General features: G+C 46.5%; 1 protein-coding gene across 1 annotated transcript; it reads left to right on the top strand.

Moving 5' to 3' along the window:
* The first annotated feature begins 6,104 nt into the window (after window positions 1-6,104).
* On the top strand, window positions 6,105-6,965 carry LOC121007608 (gamma-crystallin 2). Its single transcript, XM_040439652.1, has 3 exons — window positions 6,105-6,113; window positions 6,329-6,571; window positions 6,690-6,965. The coding sequence occupies exons 1-3, from the start codon at window positions 6,105-6,107 to the stop codon at window positions 6,963-6,965; spliced, it is 528 nt and encodes a 175-aa protein (XP_040295586.1).
* Window positions 6,966-24,366: the final 17,401 nt, after the last annotated feature.

The raw sequence follows: 24,366 nt of genomic DNA, 5'->3' as shown, positions 1-24,366 counted from the left end.
GTAGAGACAATTCTGCACTACACTATTTTCACGGTTTATTGCTCGGTCATACAACTTACCACCCAAATGAATTTTACCTCCTTTTCTTCTCACTAATAGAGCTTTCATTTGGTGGTATTTCATTGCTGCTGACATTTTTACTTTTTTTTTTATTAATCGAAATCTACCAAAATTTTTGCAAAAAAATGACATTTTTCACTTTCAGTTGTAAATTTTTTCTAATAAAATTACATTTCTATATATATTTTTCTCTAAATTTATTGTTCTACATGTCCATGATAAAAAAAATGCAATAAGTGTATATTTATTGGTTTGCGCAAAAGTTATAGCGTTTACAAACTATGGTACAAAAATGTGAATTTCCGCATTTTGAAGCAGCTCTGACTTTCTGAGCACCTGTCATGTTTCCTGAGGTTCTACAATGCCCAGACAGTAGAAACACCCCACAAATGACCCCATTTCGGAAAGTAGACACCCTAAGGTATTCACTGATGGGCATAGTGAGTTCATGGAAGTTTTTATTTTTTGTCACAAGTTAGCGGAAAATGATTTTATTTTATTTTTTTCTTACAAAGTCTCATATTCCACTAACTTGTGACAAAAAATAAAAAATTCCATGAACTCACTATGCCCATCACGAAATACCTTGGGGTGTCTTCTTTCCAAAATGGGGTCACTTGTGCGGTATTTATACTGCCCTGGCATTTTAGGGGACCTAAAGCGTGAGAAGTAGTTTGAAATTCAAATGCGTAAAAAATGCCCTGTGAAATCCTAAAGGTGCTCTTTAGAATTTGGGCCCCTTTGCGCACCTAGGCTGCAAAAGTGTCACACGTGGTATCGCCGTACTCAGAAGAAGTAGGGCAATGTGTTTTGGGGTGTATTTTTACATATACCCATACTAGGTGAGAGAAATATCTCTCTAAAAGTCAACTTTTCCCATTTTTTTTATTTTTTATACAAAGTTGTCATTTTACAGATATTTCTCTCACCAGCAAGGGTATATGTAAAAATACACCCCAAAACACATTTCCCAACTTCTCCTGAGTACGGCGATACCACATGTGTGACACTTTTTTGCAGCCTAGGTGCGCAAAGGGGCCCAAATTCCAATAAGTACCTTTTTAGGAGGGCATTTTTAGACATTTGGATTCCAGACTTCTTCTCACTCTTTAGGGCCACTAAAATGCCAGGGCAGTATAAATACCCCACATGTGACCCCATTTTGGAAAGAAGACACCCCAAGGTATTCCGTGAGGGGCATGGCGAGTTCATAAAAGATTTTTTTTTTTGGCACAAGTTAGCGGAAATTGATATTTTTTTAGTTTTTTCTCAGTCTCCCTTTCCGCTAACTTGGGACAAACAGTTCAATCTTTCATGGACTCAATATGCCCCTCAGCGAATACCTTGGGGTGTCTTCTTTCCAAAATGGGGTCATTTGTGGGGTGTTTGTACTGCCCTGGCATTTGAGGGTCTTCAAAATCATTACATTCGCATTAGGAGTTTCTGCTATTCTCCTTATATTGAGCATACGGGTAATGAGATTTTTTTTTTTTCGTTCAGCCTTTGGGCTGAAAGAAAAAATGAACGGTACAGATTTCTTCATTCGCATCGATCAATGTGGATGAAAAAATCTCTGCCAAAAAATGTGCAAAAAAAAAAATGAAGGGAAAGGTGTCTGCCAGGACATAGGAGCTCCGCCCAACATCCAAACCCACTCAGCCCGTATGCCCTGGCAAACCCGATTTATCCATTCACATCAATCGATGTGGATGAATAAATCATTACCGGAATATTATATATTTTTTTTTTGCCAAAGCATATGAACACCGCCCCTCAGCTCATAAGCCTCAGCAAACGTATCTTTTTTTACTACAGAGGAGAAATCTCGTCTTGCAGCGCCGCATACACCGACTTTTGTGTAATCTGACAACAGCGCAATGCTTCTGTCAGAATGCACATCAGTGCTGCAGCTGGTTGATCGGTTGGTCCACCTAGAAGGTAAAAAAACAAAGCAAAAAAAAAAAACAGGCCGCAACGCAATAAATTTATTAACATTAACTTTATATAACATTTGAACAGAACATTAACTTTTATAAACTTTATTGAACTTTTGGAACAGAACATAAACTTTTTTGCTTACCTGTGAATTTTTTTTTATTTTTTTTTTTACCTTTTTATAGGATAAACCTCTCCTTCCCCATGGGACAATGTGCAAAGCGCAAATCGCCCAGAGATGTGGTGAAGTACATTATGCACTTTGTCCCAGGTGAAAGGAGAGGTTTGCAGCAGCTCTGTGTGAAAGGGCCCTAAGACCCCTGTGTGCCTGTCCTGTGTCACGCAATCCCTATACTAATAGTGTACCTGTGTGTGGTACTTCCGGAAACACTCCCCTAAGCATAGGTCAGGGCAGTCAGGACAGAAATAACGGGTGTCACGCCTTATTCCACTCCTGCTACAGACATGACATGTTTTTCAGGGTGGCAGTTGGTTTGAGGTACCAGCAACGACATTGGGGAAATGTCGCTCATGTAGACGGCTCACTACATTGGTGGTTGGGGCCATGGAACTTCCTGGATACAGGAGGTTCTCGATGATCTCTTCCTGAAATTTGAGGAAGGATCTTGTTCTCCCAGCCTTACTGTAGAGAACAAAACTATTGTACATAGCCAATTGAATTAGGTATACAGACACCTTCTTATACCAGCGTCAGGTCCTGCGGGAAAGTAAATAAGGAGCCAACATCTGGTCATTGAAGTCCACCCCTCCCATGAGCGAATTATAGTTGTGGACACATAGGGACTTTTCAATGACTCCAGTTGCTCGTTCAATTTCGATTGTCGTGTCTGCGTGAATGGAGGATAGCATGTAAACATCACGCTTGTCTCTCCATTTCACCGCGAGCAGGTTTTCATTACACAAGGCAGCCCTCTCCCCCCTTGCAAGACGGGTGGGAACGAGCCGTTGGGGGAAGCCCCGGCGACTAGGTCGCGCGGTGTCACAGCAGCCAATCTGTTCTAGAAACAAATGCCTGAAGAGGGGCACACAAAGATGGTACCCCTTGCCAAATAAGGGTGACACCAAGTCCCAGACTGTCTTCCCACTGCTACCCAGGTAGTCAGGGCAACCGACCGGCTCCAGGGTCTGATCTTTACCCTCATAGACTCGAAATTTGTGCGTATAGCCTGTGGCCCTTTCAGAGCTTATACAATTTGACCCCATACCGGGCGCGCTTGCTTGGGATGTATTGTTTGAAGCCAAGGCGCCCAGTAAAATGCATCAGGGACTCGTCTATGCAGATGTTTTGCTCAGGGGTATACAAATCTGCAAATTTGGTGTTAAGGTGGTCTATGAGGGGCCGAATTTTGTGGAGCCGGTCAAAAGCTGGGTGGCCTCTGGGACGAGAGGTGCTGTTGTCACTCAAGTGCAGGAAACGCAGGATGGTCTCAAATCGTGTCCTGGACATGGCAGCAGAGAACATGGGCATGTGATGAATTGGGTTCGTGGACCAATATGACCACAATTCATGCTTTTTTGTCAGGCCCATGTTGAGGAGAAGGCCCAGAAAAGTTTTAAATTCGGAAACTTGGACGGGTCTCCACCAGAAAGACTGGGCATAAAAGCTTCCCGGGTTGGCGGCTATAAATTAAGTGGCATACCGATTTTGTTTCTGCCACGACTAAGTCCAAGAGCTCCGCAATCAAGAACAGCTCAAAAAACCCCAGTGCCGATCCGATCTGAGCTGTCTCAACCCGAACTCCAGACTGGGCGGTGAAAGGGGGAACTACTGGTGCGGCTGAAGTTGGGGGCTGCCAATCAGGGTTTGCCAGCACCTCAGGGACTCTAGGGGCTGTGCGGTGGCTGCAACGGGGGAACTAATGCACGTGCCACCGTACCAGCTTCAACTGCCCTTCTGGTGCTCGCTACTTCACCATGTTCTATGGCAGTGCTGGTACTAGGTTCAGGATGGGCTGCGCTGCTGGTGTATGCCTCACCACGTAATCCGACAGCGCCAGCCCCACTCTGCTGCCCTTGAAGCGGATCCTGCGCAACCTGTGGTCTAGCAACACGGGGCCGGGTACGCCTGGTGGTATCAGGGACCTCAACCTCATCGTCCAAACTTTGGGTCAGACTGCCACTGCTTTCTACAGGTTCGTATTCTGACCCGCTGGATTCGTCAGATGAGGGTTCCCATTCCTCATCCGACTGGGTCAGAATCCTGTAGGCCTCTTCAGAAGAAAACCCCTTACTTGCCATTTGGTCAACTAAATTTTGGGGGTAGTCCCTGAGACTACTCAAGAAAAAAAGGAAGCCTGTCTTACAAATGGGAGGCTAGCGAAGTACAGGAAGCCGCTGCGATTGATAAAAAATATCAAAACTGATTTTTTTTATCGCCGCAGCACTTGTGAAGTGATTGTGCAGTGATCAAAAAAAATTATTTCTTGTCACTGGGGCGGGCGTGGGTGAACGCACATGTGGGCGACCGATCAGGCCTGATCGGGCAAACACTGCGTTTTGGGTGGAGGGCGAGCTAAGGTGACACTAATACTATTATAGATCTGACTGTGATCAATTCTGATCACTTACAGATACTATAAAAGTACCAATGCTGATTAGCGATACGCTAATCATCGAATCAGTGACTGCGGTGGGCTGGGCGCTAACCGATGCTAACTACCTACCAAAGGGGCCTAAACTAACCTAAAACCTAACAGTCAATACTGATGAAAAAAAAGTGACCGTTTACACTGATCACTTTTTTTCCCTTTCACTAGTGATTGACAGGGGTGATCAAGGGGTTAATTGGGGTGATGGGGGGTGATCTGGGGCTAAATGTGTAGTGTTTTGTGTACTTACAGTGATGTCTGCTCCTCTGCTGGAACCAACCGATGAAAAGGAACCAGCAGAGAGCACAGAAGCCATTTAACACATTATATTTATAAATATAACGTGTTAAATGGCTTCTGATTCGATTTTTGTAAGTCACCAACCTGCCAGCGATGATCATTGGCTAGCAGGCTGGTGACTAACTTCTCCTGCACCTTTTCCCGGCCCACCCTGCGCATGTGCGGGCCGGCTATGCTCGAAATCTCGCGTCTCGCGAGAGGACGCAACGGCGCGTCCAGGAGGAATAACCGTGCCGCCGCCAGGACGCAATCCTGCGTTCGGCGGTCCTGAGGAGGTAAAAACTTAATTTTTCTCAGTAAAGTGGACACATATGAATATGGAACCAACATAGAAGATATCTTTAGCTGCTAAGTGCACATTGAACATGTTTCATAGGTACAAATCTGTTGACAGATTCCCTTTAACTGCACCATAGGTGGCTATAACAACCAATTATTAAATTACAACTGACCACGGCATCTGAACTATCACATTTTGTGATCAGCATTATTTCTAATTGAAGACACTAGTCCCAGGTTCCTGCTGTTTAAAACACCAGAAACTCTGTGGCTATGGTACCCACCACACTTGCATTGAGTATCATTTTTAAAGGCCGAACTTCATGTAAAGCGGAGTCCTGGAAAAGGGTTTTCCAAGGCTTTTATTTTAATGACCTATCCTTAGGTGTCATCAATATCAGATAGTGGTGGTCTGACTCAGACTCCCACTGATCAATTGCTAGCAGGAACTGCAGATATTGGAACTAAAAAAGTTCAAAGAGCTGGAGGTTCACAGCTCCGTGCACTGATTAGTGGCCTTGCTGGTTTACTACACTAAAATGAGTGCTGAGCTGCAGTAACACAGAAATAATCTGTATAAGGCATGATGCATTTTCTCTCCAATTTTTTTCAGGGGTTTTATGTAGCTGGGAACTGATTATTTCAGTTCTGTTACAGAACATGATCTTGCTAACTGTGCGCCAGCTCAAACCTATTTATAACATTGTACTCACACTCTTCAGCCTGATTATTTATGTGGTGTTGTTGGGAAGGGGTTAATATCAATTGTCCCTCCTATTAGTAGGGAAAAAAAATTCCCTGACTGCACAGAAAATGTTTTCCTTTGTTAAAATTCTGCAGATCGAGCATGGGTAGTGAAGTATATAAGAGCTACAAAGCCGTGCACTTGGTACTGAAAATTGAATCCACAGTCCAGATAAAATGGGAAAGGTAATAAAGTATAAGCTGCAGCTGTTTTACCATGTAACATTTCAGAAATTGTATTGAATGAGAGAAATAACTGTTAATTACTGAAAAACAATAACAATAGTATTATTTAAAACCATCATAAATTTACTATATACTGCTTGTCAGGAATTGCATCAGCGTTGATTGTTTTTCTTTTGGTTTTGTTTTTTAATACACTCAAAACTTTTGTCTTTTAGATCATCTTCTACGAGGACAGGAATTTCCAGGGCCGTTGCTATGAGTGCAGTGGTGACTGTGCTGACCTCCATTCCTACTTTAGCCGCTGTAATTCCATCCGAGTAGACAGTGGCTGCTGGATGCTGTATGAACGTCCTAACTATTTGGGTCATCAGTATTTCCTTAAGAAGGGGGAATATCCTGACTATCAGCAGTGGATGGGTTTCAGTGATTCCATCAGGTCTTGCAGAGTTATTCCACAGGTAGGCTTTTAAAGATTTTGAAAAAACAAGTTATCTATCTATCAAGTATATGCAGTTTCAATTAATCTATTAACTGAAAATATAAAATGGTATTTCTATTATTTCTCCACTAACATAGCAAAAAGGACCCCACAAACTGAAGATTTATGAGAAAGAAGAGTTTAAAGGCCAAATGCTAGAAGTTTTAGAAGACAGTCCTTCTGTCTTTGAGCTCTTTAAGAATCATGATATCAACTCTTGTAACGTGCTTGAAGGTCACTGGATCTTTTATGAGCAGCCCAACTACCGGGGAAGACAATATTTTCTGAAACCAGGAGAATACAGGCGTTTCAGCGATTGGGGATCCCTCAATGCAAGAGTGAGTTCTTTCAGGAGAGTTCTGGACAACTGCTAAGCTGGCTAATACTGATTAAAAGCTGATATTTCCTCTTCAAATATAATAAAAATAAAGCTTCTAATGCTAATAAGAATCTATTTCTTGTTATTTTTACATCTGGAGATAAACTGAAAATATACACTACTAGCTGAAGGACCCAGCTTTGCACAGGTATATATCATCTATTTCATTTAATGTTTGTGTGTGTCGTTAAAAGATGTCAACAGTATCTACTATAACAGTGACCTCCACAGCAGCCCACCCCCTTAACTTTGACCTTTACAGCAGCCTTCCCCTTCAATAGTAAGTTCCACAGTGGCCCGCCCCCTTAACAGTGACCTCTACAGCATTGGCCCCTTAACACTGACCATAGGTTACAGTCCACCTAACTGACCTCCCCCATTCCCAGCCCCCTTAACAGAGACCTACACAGCGGCTGCCAAAGTACCCCACTCCCTTAACAGTGACCTCCACTGTACCCTGCCCCTTTAACAGTGACCTTAATAGAGCTCCGTTCCCTTAAAAAGTTACTTCCACAACACCCCACCCCCTTAACAGTGACCTCTACAGCACCCCGACCCTTAACACTGACCTCTATAGCAGACCATCCCCTTAACTGTGACCTCCAAAGAAGCCTGCCCCTAGGGTAGCCAGAAGTCCGGTTTTAGGCTGGAAAATCAGGCTTTCGGATTCCCTGTCCTCCGTCCAGCGCAGGGCTTGGACGGACACATGGATGTCCTTTTGAACAGCTCACTCTAAGACAGCAGCACTGTGCTGTCTGAGCATAAGCTGCAGGGAGAAAGTCACCCTCCCTCCCACCCCTGCAGCTGACAGAAGTTGATTTTTACCTTTATTTTTTCAATAGCCGTCGGCTGTGGAGTGGGAGGGTGTGTAGCCTAACCGGGTTGGGGGCCTGGCATAGCTGGAGGTGGGGTTTTTAAGTCTGTCTTTTGAGGGTGGCCTGAATGGCCACACTACCTGGCCTCTTAACTGTGACCTCCATAGCACTCCGCTCCCTTAACAGTGTCATCCACAGCACCCTTCCCTTTTTAATGCTGACCTATAGCAGTGAAGAAAAATGGCTGGGTTGTTATGGAAACCTGGTGTAAAACTGTGTGTATGTGACCGTGCATATGGCAGTTGGGGTTTAGAGAAAGACCTGCAGGCTTCTATTGGCTAAAGTAGGTCATATGATGTGCCATATTTGAATTTTGTTGGGAATATCTCAGGAACGGTACGTCCTAGAGAGCCGAGACCCAGTCTAAAGCCTTCCACGACATCTTATGTACGTGTGTGCCAAATTTTGTGATTGTAAATGCGACGATGTGGATTCCTTTAGCTGATGTACACACACACACTCACACACACACATACACTCAGCTTTATACAGTACAGACCAAAAGTTTGGTCATAACAAACAAGTGTGAAACAACTGAAAATATGTCATATTCTAGGTTCTTCAAAGTAGCCACCTTTTTGCTTTGATTACTGCTTTGCACACTCTTGGCATTCTCTTGATGAGCTTCAAGAGGTAGTCACCTGAAATGATCTTCCAACAGTCTTGAAGGAGTTCCCACAGATGCTTAGCACTTGTTGGCCCTTTTGCCTTCACTCTGCGGTCCAGCTCACCCCAAACCATCTCGATTGGGTTCAGGTCCGGTGACTGTGGAGGCCAGGTCATCTGGCGCAGAACCCCATCACTCTCCTTCATGGTCAAATAGCCCTTACTTTCAAAGTTTTCCCAATTTTTCGGCTGACTGACTGACCTTCATTTCTTAAAGTAATGATGGCCACTCGTTTTTCTTTACTTAGCTGCTTTTTTCTTGCCATAATACAAATTCTAACAGTCTATTCAGTAGGACTATCAGCTGTGTATCCACCTGACTTCTCCTCAACGCAACTGATGGTCCCAACCCCATTTATAAGGCAAGAAATCCCACTTATTAAACCTGACAGGGCACACCTGTGAAGTGAAAACCATTTCAGGGGACTACCTCTTGAAGCTCATCAAGAGCATGCCAAGAGTGTGCAAAGCTAATCACATGTGTTAGGACATGGAGCAAAGAACTCTGGGAATAAGGGATCACCCACAATACCACGCATGCAGCCAATCCGCAGCCAGCCAGCCCCTATGATATCGCAGCCCTATAAACACCATCAGCCATTTTGGATTCTGCCATTTTCCAGTGTTCTTAGTGCAGAGAGAGATGTCAGCAGGCGCTAGGGACAGTGCTAGGAAAGACTTCATTGTGCTGAAAAAACTATTTATAAGTTCAGGGAAAGATTAGTCAAGGTGTAAGGAAAGGATAGGGAGGCATTATCTACACTATAAAAGGAGAACAGGGTGCAATAGGAGAGAGTACAGCCTGGATAATTGGAGCGATTCTTGCTGCACTAATTGGGGATCCAAATTGGTGCTATACTGCTGCTTTTAGGTTGTTTGCATTATACACCACTAATTACAGAAAACCTTGCTTGTGATTGGGGTGCAAGTTTTGTGTGATACAGCCATTTATAGGGTGTATTGATTGATTTTACATTGCTTTACTTTTTTTTTTTTATTGTCTTTCAGCGGTGAAGTTACATTGTACTACAGCCGTTTACTGGGTGTATTAATAGTGTAGATACATACGTCTTAGTAGACATCCTGCGTTGATTTTGCATTGTTTTATTTTTTTAGGAGGGTGTATTAATAGGAGATAAAAATAAAAAAAATATGTCATGATTGCCGTTCAGCGGTGAACTTACAGGTGTCATCTAGCGGTTGTGTCTTGATCAGCAACCCAGCGGTGCTTGAATAATTGACTTCGTCTTTCGTCGCAAGTGACATCAGATACCCCCAGTCAAGAGTTGGTGGGTTCCTCTGACACGACGCTTAGTTTGCATGGCCCGGGAGCAGGCCCTGTGCCCCCACCTGTCCTGAATCTTCCTCTGTCATTTTCAGTTCCCTCAGATCGAGAAGTATTATATGCCGTAGGCTGGGCTCCACTTTTCAGTGAGGACAAGCTGCTAGAGGATAGTCAGCAGCTATTGCCCAGCCAAGACCTGGAGGAGATATCTGCCGCATCGTCCAGTAGGCGGGCAAGTAGTGATGATGAGAGTCGCGTGGGAGCAGGTGTTGCAAGATGTCAGGCTCCTGGCCCTGAGACCATTGAGGCGGACATCAGTGACATGCAGACAGTAGGGGATGAGAATGATGATGTAGCCGATCGCACATGGGAGACGGGTAAAGAGGGGCTTCATCATCATCATCATCAGGAGAAGAGGGAGGCAGCGGCTGAGCCAGCAGGGTGGCAGCGTTGCAGTGAGTCAGCAGAGTGGCAGCAGTGGGAGGTCGGGAGCCAAACATGCCCGGGGTAGACCACCCGCTTTCCAGGAGCCTACCGGCCCTAGTGGTGTAGGGGTTCACGGAGCAAGGAGTAGCAGGCAGTCAGCACGGAGTGTTGGGGAAAAAATTCCATACTGGGAGAACCTTGACTCCGATGTGCTGGTCCAGCCTGCCGCAGCAACCGATGCATCACCCGGTGGTACGCACCCAATTTCATGCAGTCAAGGCTCCACCAACTCAGCCGAAGGGAGCTGTGTGTCCTTCCAATCATCTACTGGTCCTGTTGCTCCTGCTCCTTGTTCTCCTACTCCTCGTCAGTCATTTCGTCAGCAATCGATCACCGAGCCAGTCCTTGAGCCTGTCAGTGTCTGCCAAAGTGCACGGCGCCGCCGACGTTTGGAGCTATAACTACGGTCAAGGACACAGGTGCATATCCATGAAGCAAACATAATTACAGAAAACAAAATGGCTGCACACCATTATACATATAAACAATAGAGCTAAGAAATGGGGGTCATTCTAAATAAAAGTGGTACAATACCGACTATAAATGAGTTAATGGAAGCTCTTAGAGCACATATTTGCTCAAACATGTGACGGGCCCATCTACCAGGCATCAAGGTGGCTTCCGCAGATGGGTCCCTAACACTAAATATACTGCCTCTCTTTGGACTTACTCAAGCCTACAATATTCAGGGCAGTGTAGAGACCAGCTACATACGTACTCTGCTCAGAAGTCCCAGGTAGATGGGCGTGTTCAGTCTAAAAGAGGCGCGACCCTCAATATATACTACAAGAGAATTTAGACTAGAACTTTCAGAATCACTGGTGCATATCCATGAAGCAAACATAATTGCAAAAAACAAAATGGCTGCACACCATTATACATACAAACAATAGAGCTAAGAAATGGGGGTCATTCTAAATAAAAGTGGTACAATACCGACTATAAATGAGTCAATGGAAGCTCTTAGCGCACCTATTTTCTCAAACATGTGTCGGGCCCATCTACCAGGCGTCAAGGTGGCTTGTCCTTTACGGCCCACTGGGTAAATGTTGTTCCTGCCCAGCCACACCAGCAACTTGGCCAGGTGACGCCGCTTCCACCTCCACATTCTCACGCAGTTGGTCTTGGGACAATGTCTACCTCTGCCACCTCATCCTCCACCGTGTCCTCAGCCTCCACTGCAGGGACAATTCACAATGTCCCTCCAGCATACCACATGTGCAGGGAACGGCGGTGTCACGCTGTTCTGCAAATAGTTTGCCTAGGCAAACTGAGTCACACAGGGGAGGAACTGCTCTGCGTCCTTTATAAAAAAATCAAAACGTAGCTTTCTCCTCGACAACTCAAAATCAGAACCATGGTGACCGACAACTGGAAGAACATGGTGTCAGCTTTGCATCAAGGAGGGCTGAACCATGAGCCCTGCATGGTGCATGTGTTTAATATGGTTGTAAAGCGGTTCCTGAAGTCTTCACGCCATCTGGAAGACATCCTGAAAATGGCTAGGAAACTTTGCATGTACTTCAGCCACTCGTACACCGCAAAGCACACCCTCCTTGAGCTACAGCGGCAGAACAGCGTCCCCCAACATAGGCTGATATGCAACATTTCCACCCGTTGAAATTCCACCCTCCATATGTTGGACCGATTATATGAACAGAGAAAGGCCATAAATGATTTCTTGGTGATACAGGCGGACAGAAGTACTCCCCTGTGTAACTTCGATGTTAGCCAGTGGCAGCTCATGCGTGACACCTGCCATTTTCTCGGGCCCTTTGAGGAGGCCACTTTATTTGTCGCCAGGACTACAGGATGAACAACATCATTCCACTGATTTATGTCCTGGAACAGATACAGCTAAATCTGTCTGGCCAAGGGACAGGAGACGTGGTGACTACATCTCACAGCTACACAAGCCCTGTGGGTGGCTGAACTAGAGGACAAGCAATGTGTAGAGAAATGAGTGGTTTTTCCACACAGGTGACAGGAAAGGAGGAGCAGCAGGAGCAGGACCAGCCAGAGGAGCTACAGGGCGATGAGGAACCAGACACACCGTGGCAGTATGCAGTGGAGATGGAGGCAGGGAGTCCCTCCGAGTCACTTGCGCGAATGGCCCGATGCATGCTCACTTGATTGCGTAGTGACAGCTGTATTGTCACCATTCGGCAGAGGGATGACTACTTGCTCTCCACCATGTTAGACCCTCCATACTGGTCGAAAATGGGGGCCTTTTTTACACCCGCTGAGAGGGAGGACAGAATAAACTACTATTGATACATCCTATGTAGTCAGTTGGCCGCTGTCTATGTGGCCATCATACATCCTCACGCTGGTCTGACTGGGGGGGGGGCCCTCTGCGCTCACATTCCACTGCCACGGCTGCTGGGCAGTGGGGGGGCAGGAGCAGTACCAGCTCCATCGGCAGCAACTTAAGTCTACAGTCCCTGATGAGCAGTTTTCTTCACCTGCCTACTGAAGAAACTACTCACCAGCAGTAGCAGCTAGACATAGAGCAGAACCTGAATCAGCAGGTTGTGGCATACTTGGAGTGCACCCTGCCACCCCACATCGAATATCCCTTAAACTACTGGGCAGCCAAACTGGATTTGTGGCGGCAACTGGCAGAGTTTGCCCTGGACAAGCTTTCCTGCCCCGCCATTAGTGTGGCATCAGAGTGGGTGTTTAGTGCTGCGGGGGCCATAAATACCCCAAGGATAAATCGCCTGTCTACTGAAAATGTGGAGAAACTGACCTTTGTGAAGATGAATCAGGTGTGGATCAGCCATAATTTTCAAACACCAGTGCCTGGTGCATCAGACTAGATCATCCATGGTGCCACACCAACACGTTGACAAAAAAGACCTGTTTCTTTTGGCTACCTGCTTCAGCTACTATTCTGATGCTGCCACCCGCCTGATGCCACACATGCTGCCAGGTGCTCCTACTGCCAGCCACCATCTTCAGCTGGTACTGGTATTTCCCCCCACCTTCCCACTCTGTCAATGGGCCACTCTGTGGTCTCTTCATGCTGCTGCTACCTCAAACCATGTCACTGGGCAACTTTATAGTCTCCTCATGCTGCCACTTCACCACTCTGTGGTCTCCTCATGCTGCTAACTCAACTATGTCACTGGGCCACTCTGTGGCCTCCTCATACTGCTGCCACTTTACCCTTCTGTGGTCTCCTCATGCTACTGCCACATCACTACTCTGTGGTCTCCTCATCCTGCTGCTACCTCAACACTATGTCACTGGGCCACTTTATGGTCTCCTCATGCTGCTGCCTCTTCACCACTCTGTGGTCTCCTCATGCTGATGCCACATCACTACTATGTGGTCTCCAATTGCTTGTGTTACCTCAACACTATGTCACTGGGTCACTCTGTGGTCTCCTTATGCTGTTGCCACTTAACCACTCTGTGGTCTCCTCATGCTGCTGCCACCTCAACATTACGTCACTCGGCCGCTTTGTGGTCTCCTCATGCTGCTGCCATTTTACCACTCTGTGGTCTCCTCATGCTGCTTACACATCACTACTCTGTGGTCTCCTCATGCTGCTGCCACCTCAACACTATGTCACTATGCCACTCTGTAGTCTCTTCATGCTGCTGCCACTTCACCACTCTGTGGTCTCCTCATGCTGCTATCCACCGATATAATAAACAATACTACATGTATGGGATCAACCATAACCCCAAATAAATGTATTCACAAAGCCACAAATATTGTATCTTTATTATTTTAAATAAATATAAAAAACAAATACATAAAAGTTTGCGAGAGATGTTGGGATGTAGAACATTACAGCCCCCACCCCCCACAAAGCGGGTACAGTGGTTAAGGCTCAATGAATAGTGCAATCACATTTAAAAGCAAGCCATATAAATTTATAAAGAGCCCACCTATGACTCATGTGATCTCACAACACACCTATTCATCCCTCCACGCTGGGGAGGACCGGAAGCCCGATGCACATTTCGCTTGTGCGCTTCTTCCAAGAATCGCACAAGCGAAACGTACTTCGGGCTTCCGGTCCTCCCCAGCGTGGTCAGTAACCCATACTTTATATGATGCTATCAACTATTTACAAACCGGATTCCAAAAAAGTTGGGACACTAAACAAATTGTGAATAAAAACTGAATGCAATGATGTGGAGATGGCAAATGTCAATATTTTATTTGTAATAGAACGTAGATGACAGATCAAACGTTTAATCCGAGTAAATGTATCATTTTAAAGGAAAAATAAGTTGATTCCAATTTTCACGGTGTCAACAAATCCCAAAAAAGTTGGGACAAGTAGCAATAAGAGGCTGGAAAAAGTAAATTTGAGCATAACGAAGAGCTGGAAGACCAATTAACACTAATTAGGTCAATTGGCAACATGATTGGGTATAAAAAGAGCTTCTCAGAGTGGCAGTGTCTCTCAGAAGCCAAGATGGGTAGAGGATCACCAATTCCCACAATGTTGCGCAGAAAGATAGTGGAGCAATATCAGAAAGGTGTTACCCAGCAAAAAATTGCAAAGACTTTGCATCTATCATCATCAATTGTGCATAACATCATCCGAAGATTCAGAGAATCTGGAACAATCTCTGTGCATAAGGGTCAAGGCCGTAAAACCATACTGGACGCCCGTGATCTCCAGGCCCTTAAACGACACTGCACCACAAACAGGAATGCTACTGTAAAGGAAATCACAGAATGGGCTCAGGAATACTTCCAGAAACCATTGTCAGTGAACACAATCCACCGTGCCATCCGCCGTTGCCAGCTGAAACTCTACAGTGCAAAGAAGAAGCCATTTCTAAGCAAGAACCACAAGCTCAGGCGTTTTCACTGGGCCAGGGATCATTTAAAATGGAGTGTGGCAAAATGGAAGACTGTTCTGTGGTCAGACGAGTCACGATTCGAAGTTCTTTTTGGAAATCTGGGACGCCATGTCATCCGGACCAAAGAGAACAAGGACAACCCAAGTTGTTATCAACGCTCAGTTCAGAAGCCTGCATCTTTGATGGTATCGGGTTGCATGAGTGCGTGTGGCATGGGCAGCTTGCATGTCTGGAAAGGCACCATCAATGCAGAAAAATATATTCAGGTTCTAGAACAACATATGCTCCCATCCAGATGTCATCTCTTTCAGGGAAGACCCTGCATTTTTCAACAAGATAATGCCAGACCACATTCTGCATCAATCACAACATCATGGCTGCATAGGAGAAGGATCCGGGTACTGAAATGGCCAGTCTGCAGTCCAGATCTTTCACCTATAGAGAACATTTGGCGCATCATAAAGAGGAAGATGCAACAAAGAAGGCCCAAGACGATTGAACAGTTAGAGGCCTGTATTAGACAAGAATGGGAGAGCATTCCTATTTCTAAACTTGAGAAACTGGGCTTCTCGGTCCCCAGATGTCTGTTGAGTGTTGTAAGAAGAAGGGGAGATGCCACACAGTGGTGAAAATGGCCTTGTCCCAACTTTTTTGGGATTTGTTGACACCATGAAATTCTGATTCAACATATTTTTCCCTTAAAATGGTACATTTTCTCAGTTTAAACTTTTGTTACGTGATTTATGTTCTATTCTGAATAAAATATTAGAAGTTAGCACCTCCACATCATTGCATTCAGTTTTTATACACGATTTGTATAGTGTCCCAACTTTTTTGGAATCCGGTTTGTAGCTTAAAGGGCTTCTGTCACCCCACTAAACTCTTTTTTTGGGTACTTATAATCCCTATACTGCGATTTATCCATACATAATGTAATTAATCATTTCGGTTCAGTAGATACTGCAAAAAACGTACTTTTATAATATGCAAATTACCTGTCTACCAGCAAGTAGGGCGGCTACTTGCTGGTAGCAGCCGCATCCTCCTCTCATAAAGATGCCCCCTCCTCATGTTGATTGACAGGGCCAGCGGACGTGCTCATTCTCTGCTGGCCCTGTCTGCATTAAAAATCTGGCGCCGGCGCCGTACATGTCTTCAGTCGGCGCAGGTGCACTGAGGGGAGGACGTTCTCTCGGCCGCTCCATCCTCAATGCGCCTGCGCCGGTGACATCACATCTACACCCGGCGCAGGCGCACTGAGGAAGGAGCGGCCGAGCGAGCGTCCTCCCCTCAGTGCGCCTATACTGGATAAATCGCATTATAAGTACCCAAAAAAAAATATATAAGAGTTTAGTGGGGTAACAGAAGCCCTTTAATTTGCTAATTGAGTGGGGTTTGTTTTAAGGTCAATATTCTTTCCAGTGATTCTTTTGTTACCACAATAACCCTTTGTGATTTTGCAGGTTATCATATTATCAAATTTAATTATACTATTTTTCACCTTGACCACCTGATCTCTTTTGGCTCTCTCTATTCCACATCACGGATAACAGGTTTTTGGTATTAGTCAGTTTTTTTTTAAAACAGGTTGGTTAACATGCACAGGTGGGTGCACCACTGTTGTTGCTCACCCATTCCTTGCATATACAGTTGCAAGAGAAAGTATGTGAACCCTTTGGAATTATATGGATTTCTGCACAAATTGGTCATAAAATAGACAATCACAGTCTGCTTAAACTAATAACACACAAAGAATTAAATGTTACCATGTTTTTATTGAACACACCATGTAAACATTCACAGTGCAGGTGGAAAAAGTATGTAAACCCCTAGACTAATGACATCTCCAAGAGCTAATTGGAGTGAGGTGTCAGCCAACTGGAGTCCAATCAATGAGATGAGATTGGAGGTGTTGGTTACAGCTGCCCTGCCGAAAAATTGGGAAAACTTTGAAAGTAAGGGCTATTTGACCATGAAGGAGAGTGATGGGGTGCTGCGCCAGATGACCTGGCCTCCACAGTCACCGGACCTGAACCCAATCGAGATGGTTTAGGGTGAGCTGGACCGCAGAGTGAAGGCAAAAGGGCCAACAAGTGCTAAGCATCTCTGGGAACTCCTTCAAGACTGTTGGAAGACCATTTCAGGTGACTACCTCTTGAAGCTCATGAAGAGAATGCCAAGAGTGTGCAAAGCAGTAATCAAAGCAAAAGGTGGCTACTTTGAAGAACCTAGAATATGACATATTTTCAGTTGTTTCACACTTGTTTGTTATGTATATAATTCCACATGTGTTAATTCATAGTTTTGATGCCTTCATAGTCATGAAAATAAAGAAAACTCTTTGAATGAGAAGGTGTGTCCAAACTTTTGGTCTGTACTGTACCTCACAGATAAAAAAAATATCTATTTAATATTTTTCTGTGATATAATCACAGTTGCAAGCCAGTGTGTATCAGGCCCACACATACTGTACTGTGCCCACTGCCCACCACTTATATAGGGTGGCACAGCACCTTGCACGCATAGTAACACTTATCTAATAAAAAATGACAGGCAGAGGCAGGCCACGCCGCAGGGGCCGTCGTGTTCGTGGTGCTGTGATTTCCACTGGCCCTGGAATAATGCCCAGTGTTCAGAGGCCATGCACCCTGAACCCAAAAAATTCAGAGAAAATAGTTGACTGGCTTACACAGGACACCCAATCTTCAACAGCTTCCGCTAAGAACCTTGACGCACCATCCTCCTCCAGCTCAGCTTTGGTCATCTGCTCTCAAGTTACCACTCTCCCGCCCGCCGCCACCACCACCACTATCACCACAATATCACGGTCGGCGTGGCTATCACATACGTGACACAGAGGGAGGGAACGAGGAAGGCCCTGCCCAAGTGAGAGGGAAGATGGTGACCCCTGACTCACCTGGCGGCTGGCACCTGGCTGCCCTGACGTCCCTAGACGGGTTCCTCACCCGTATGCCGATCACGTGCCTAAAGCCCTGGCTTTCCCTGAGCTGAGCCCTAGGTAGTGAACAGGGCGATGGGAACACTAGTCCGCACCACTAACTCTAAGGGAAAACACCAAGGGGAGGACAGACAACACAGACTCAACATATATTCCCAGGTGGGCGACAACAGGAGACAACAATAAGCCAAACAGGGATCCGGAGGGTAGCACACAGGAACAACAACCAGGATTAACCACTCCAGTGGGTCAGTATAGATGTCCAGGCAGGAAGCTCTATAACTGGCAACTAGAGAAGTGTGAGGGGAGAATATAAGGAGGTAGGGAGTGGCAGACACGAAACAGCTGAGGAGGAGAAGCTACGGATCCCTGAGAGAGACAAAAAGGATAGCAAGGCAAACACAGAAAACATTAACTAAGAAACACCATGATCTTTAGATATAGAGCGCGCAGCCACCCGCTGCGACTTCCTGACCCCGGGTATAACGGAGTCAGACCTGGCTCTTGATACCCTCGTGACACACAGCCACCACAGCCGCTTCACTTGATCCCTCAGAGGAGTTATTTACACATCAGTTGGATGAAATTAGTGATGCGCAACCATTATTGCCAGAGGATGGAGATAACAGGGATATGCCTCAGTCAGGCAGCATTACACACATGGACGTACAGTGTGATGATGATGATGATGTTGTTGTACCCGCTGCTGCTTCCTTTGCTGAGGTGTCAGATACAAGTGAAGTGGTTGATGATGACGATGTGTCCGTGGATGCCACGTGGGTGCCTGCTCGAAGAGAAGAAGAAGAGGGGGAAAGTTCAGAAGGGGAGACAGAGAGAAGGAGGAGACGAGTTGGAAGCAGGGGGAGGTCGTCGCAAGGAGCTAGTGGCACAGTCAGACAGCATGTATCGGCACCCGGGGTCAGCCAGACAGCACGCCAATCAACACATGCTGTTGCCACCACCAGAATGCCGTCATTGCAAAGCTCAGCACTGTGGCATTTTTTTGTGTGTCTGCCTCTGACAAATGATGCCATTTGCAACCTGTGCCAAAAGAAACTGAGTCGTGGGAAATCCAACACCCACCTAGGTACAACTGCTTTGCGAAGGCACATGATCGCACATCACAAACGCCTATGGGATCAACACATGATGACGAGTAGAAGCAGCACACAAGCTCAAAGCCACCATCCTCCTCCTGTTCCAGCATCTTCAGCCACGTCAACCACTGCTGTCCTCCTTGCCTCCTCTCAACCACCCGCCACTCCGCCTCTCACCTTCAGCAGTTCCATCTCATCTGCCCACAGTCAGGTGTCTGTAAAGGAAATGCTTGAGCGTAGGAAGCCAATGTCACAGAGTCACCCCCTTGCCCGGCGTCTGACAGCTGGCTTGACGGAACTCTTAGCCCGCCAGCTTTTACCATACCAGCTGGTGGAGTCTGAGGCCTTCAAAAAATTTGTCGCTATTGGGACACCACAGTGGAAGGTACTCGGATGAATTTTTTTTTCAAAAAAGGCAATCCCAAACCTCTACTCAGTGATTGAAAAGGAAATCATGGCATCTCTGGCATACAGTGTTGGGGCAAGGGTCCATCTGACCACTGATACCTGGTCTGCAAAGCACGGTCAGGGCAGGTATATCACCTACACTGCGCATTGGGTAAACCTGCTGACGGCTGCCAAGCATGGAATGCGTGGCTCTACAGTGGAGTTGGTGACACCGCCACGACTTGCAGGCAGGCCTACTGCTACCTCCTCTACTCCTCCTACTCCATCCTCTTCCATAACCTCCTCGGCTGAGTCCTCTTCTGCTGCGGTGTCTGGCTGAACATCAACTGAATCCCCCCAGCTCCCCAGGGGCTATTCCACATCCCAGATATGACAGTGTCACGCTGTCTTGGGGTTGACTTGCCTGAAAGCAGAGAGCCACACCGGACCAGCACTCCTGTCCGCCCTGAACGCACAGGTGGATCAGTGGCTGACCCCGCACCAACTGGAGATTGGCAAAGTGGTGTGTGACAATGGAAGCAATTTGTTGGCGGCATTGAATTTGGGCAAGTTGTCACATGTGCCGTGCATGGCACATGTGTTGAATCTCATCGTACAACGCTTTGTGTCTAAGTACCCAGGCTTACAGGACGTCCTCAAGCAGGCCAGGAAGGTGTGTGGCCATTTCAGGCGTTCCTACACGGCCATGGCGCACTTTTCAGACATTCAGTGCTGAAACAACATGCCAGTGAGGCGCTTGATTTGCGACAGCCCGACACGTTGGAATTCAACACTCCTAATGTTCGACCGCCTGCTCCAACAAGAAAAAGCCGTCAACGAGTATTTGTATGACCGGGGTGCTAGGACAGCCTCTGCGGAGCTGGGAATTTTTTTGCCACGTTACTGGACGCTCATGCGCAATGCCTGTAGGCTCATGCGTCCTTTTGAGGAGGTGACAAACCTAGTCAGTCGCACCTAAGGCACCATCAGCGACCTTATCACATTTTTTTTCTTCCTGGAGCGTGCCCTGCGAAGAGTGCTGGATCAGGCTGTAGATGAGCGTGAAGAGGAAGAGGAAGAGTTGTGCTCACCATCACCACCAGAAACAGCCTTGTCATCATCGCTTGCCAGACCTGCGGCAACGCTGCAAGAGGAGTATGAGGAAGAGGAGTCAGAGGAGGAATGTGGCTTTGAGGAGGAGGAAGACCAACCACAGCAGGCATCACAGGGTGCTCGTTGTTGTCACCTATCTGGGACCCGTGGTGTTGTACGTGGCTGGGTTGAAGAACAGACCGTCAATGACATCAGTGAGGACAAGGAACAGGAAATGAGTAGCTCGGCATCCAACCTTGTGCAAATGGGGTCTTTCATGCTGTCATGTCTGTTGAGGGACCCTCGTATAAAAAGGATGAAGGAGAACGACCTGTACTGGGTGGCCACGCTACTAATCCCCCGGTATAAGCAGAAAGTGGCGGAAATGTTACCATCTTACCGAAAGTCAGAAAGGATGCAGCAGTTCAAAACAAAACAAAAAAATATGCTTTACACAGCTTATAAGGGGGATGTCACAGCACAACGGGAATCTAACAGGGGAAGAGGTGATAGTAATCCTCCTCCTACCACGACCACGGCGGCAAGGACAGGACGCTTTACAGATGTGTTGTTGATGGAGGACATGCAGAGCTTTTTCAGTCCTACACATCACCACAGCCCTTCGGGATCCAGCCTTAGAGAACGACTCGACCGACAGGTAGCAGACTACCTCGCCTTAACTGCAGATATCGACACTCTGAGGAGCGATGAACCCCTTGACTACTGGGTGTGCAGGCTTGACCTGTGGCCTGAGCTATCCCAATTTGCGATAGAACTTCTGGCCTGCCCCGCTTCAAGTGTCCTGTCAGAAAGGACCTTCAGTGCAGCAGGAGGCATTGTCACTGACAAAAAAAGTCGCCTCGGTCAAAAAAGTGTTGATTACCTCACCTTCATTAAGATGAATAGAGGCATGGATCCCGAAGGGACTGACAGTGGGGGATACGTTTGACTAACAAAAGGCCTGATGACATGCCTTGGCCTCACAATGGTCCCCACGCTGCTGTATTTAATGTCTGCATACCGGATGACTTTCGTGAATTCTCCGCCACCAACTAGGGTTCAAGCCGCAATGTTTTAGTCACCTTTCTGCCTTGAAAACATCAATTTGGGATAGCTCAGGCCACAGGTCAAGCCTGCACACCCAGTAGTCAAGGGGTTCATCGCTCCTCAGAGTGTCGATATCTGCAGTTAAGGCGAGGTAGTCTGCTACCTGTCGGTCGAGTCGTTCTCTAAGGCTGGATCCCGAAGGGCTGTGGCGAACCGGGCGAACCGCCATAGATTTCAATAGGCAGGTGAATTTTAAAACCCACAGGGACTCTTTCTAGCCACAGTAGTAATGGAAAAGTTGTTTCAAGGGGACTAACACCTGGACTGTGGCATGCCGGAGGGGGATCCATGGCAAAACTCCCATGGAAAATTACATAGTTGACGCAGAGTTGGATTTTAATCCATAAAGGGCATAAATCACCTAACAATCCCCAATTTTTTTTAACAACATGGTTTAAAACATCCAGTGTGTGTATACGATCAGGTATGATGTTGTATCGATCAGGTAGTGTAAGGGTTACGCACGCTTCACAGACATTGACAGACCAAACTCCCCTTTTAATGCACCGCAAACAACTGCAAACAGTCCATTTGCCCAACCCCAAACTTCCATTTGCACAAGTTTGGATACAAGCTAGCCATGTCCCATCGATGTCATTGAAGTTTCTTCCTCCACCCAGCCACGTACAACTTCCTAAGGGTCCCCAAAAGGTGAATTGAATAGATTTTTTGAACGGGGAGATGGTTAAAAAAGTGCTGGCTCCCTCCCCTTTGTTTGAATCCACGCCACGGTCACTGCGTCTGCGCCGTGCAATTTACTGTCACACCCGATATGAGTGCTATTTTCTGTTGTTCTCTCTTCTCATCAGTTTAATCCCTGTTACGTCCCCAATCTGGGGTCCATTTATTAAATAGATTTTTCGAACGGGGAGATGGTTAAAAAAACGCTGGCTCCCTCCCCCAGATTGGGGATGTAACAGGGATTAAACTGATGAGAAGAGAGAACTACAGAAAATAGCACTCATATCGGGTGTGACAGTAAATTGCACGGCGCAGACGCAGTGACCGTGGCGTGGATTCAAACAAAGGGGAGGGAGCCAGGGCTTTTTTAACCATCTCCCCGTTCAAAAAATCTATTTAATAAATGGACCCCAGATTGGGGACGTAACAGGGATTAAACTGATGAGAAGAGAGAACTACAGAAGATACCACTCATATCGGGTGTGACAGTAAATTGCACGGTGCAGACGCAGTGACCGTGGCGTGGATTCAAACAAAGGGGAGGGAGCCAGCGTTTTTTTAACCATCTCCCCGTTCAAAAAATCTATTCAATTCACTTTTCGGGGACCCTTGGTGTTGTACGTGGCTGGGTGGAGGAAGAAACCTTCAATGACATCGACGGGACATGGCTAGCTTGTATCCAAACTTGTGCAAATGGGAAGTTTGCGGTTGGGCAAATGGACTGTTTGCAGTTGTTTGCAGTGCATTAAAAGGGGAGTTTGGTCTGTCAATGTCTGTGAAGCGTGCGTAACCCTTACACTACCTGATCGATACAACATCATACCTGATCGTATACACACACTGGATGTTTTAAACCACGTTGTTCAAAAAAATTGGGGATTGTTAGGTGATTTATGCCCTTTATGGATTAAAATCCAACTCTGCGTCAACTATGTAATTTTCCATGGGAGTTTTGCCATGGATCCCCCTCCGGCATGCCACAGTCCAGGTGTTAGTCCCCTTGAAACAACTTTTCCATCACTACTGTGGCTAGAAAGAGTCCCTGTGGGTTTTAAAATTCGCCTGCCTATTGAAGTCTATGGCGGTTCGCCCAGTTCGCCCGTTCGCGAACATTTGCAGAAATTCGCGTTCGCCGTTCGCGAACGGAAAATGTTATGTTCGCAACATGTCTAGTGCCAGCACCGATGTCTGCTGTTTCAAGCAGAGTGTTAGCTGGATATTACAACTAACACTCTGCCCGCTGCCACTCTGCCATCCTGAAATGGGGGGTGTGTGCTGCGCACTCTGCCATCTTGAAAGGGGAGGGTGGGGGTGCTGCATGCTCTGCATCTTGGCATCTTGAAAGGTTTGGGTGGGTGTATTGTGTGCAGGGGGGAGGAATAACCCTTAAAGCAACGGGCTGCTGCCAGGGCAGAGCAGCGGCCCAATGGTTAGCCCCTCCATACAGCGGTCCCTAAGGATTACAGCTAACTAGATTACTTTGCCCGCTGCCGCTCTGCCATCCTGAAAGGGGGGGTGCTGCGCGCTCTGTATCTCCTGAACTGAGAGAGGAGCGGAAGGTGGCAGGGAAACTGTGGCAGGAGCGGACGGTGGTGGGGGAGCTGTGGCCTAGGAGGTACCTATGGGAAATCAGGCTGCAGGGAAACTTGTGTGTAGCGATGTGTCCATGCGGAACGCTGTGTTCTGATTGGACTCAACATTTAACATCGGCACACACGCATGGACACAGCGCAGGCACAGAGGGCTTTTATTAGTATAGATGCACAGTGTCTAGGGACCTGGAAATAAATGCATAAGATAACATTATACACTGCTCAAAAAAATAAAGGGAACACTTAAAAAATACAATGTAACTCCAAGTCAATCACACTTCTGTGAAATCAAACTTTCCACTTAGGAAGCAACATTGAGTGACAATCAATTTCACAT

The sequence above is a fragment of the Bufo bufo genome, chromosome 7 (genome assembly GCF_905171765.1).
Source record: "Bufo bufo chromosome 7, aBufBuf1.1, whole genome shotgun sequence".
Taxonomy (NCBI): Eukaryota; Metazoa; Chordata; class Amphibia; order Anura; family Bufonidae; genus Bufo; species Bufo bufo.
This window is presented reverse-complemented; position numbering and strand designations above follow the sequence as displayed.

Coding starts and splice junctions, on each gene's coding strand:
- LOC121007608 (XM_040439652.1), top strand. Junction 6,572..6,689: donor CTTGCAGAGTTATTCCACAG/GTAGGCTTTTAA, acceptor CCACTAACATAG/CAAAAAGGACCCCACAAACT.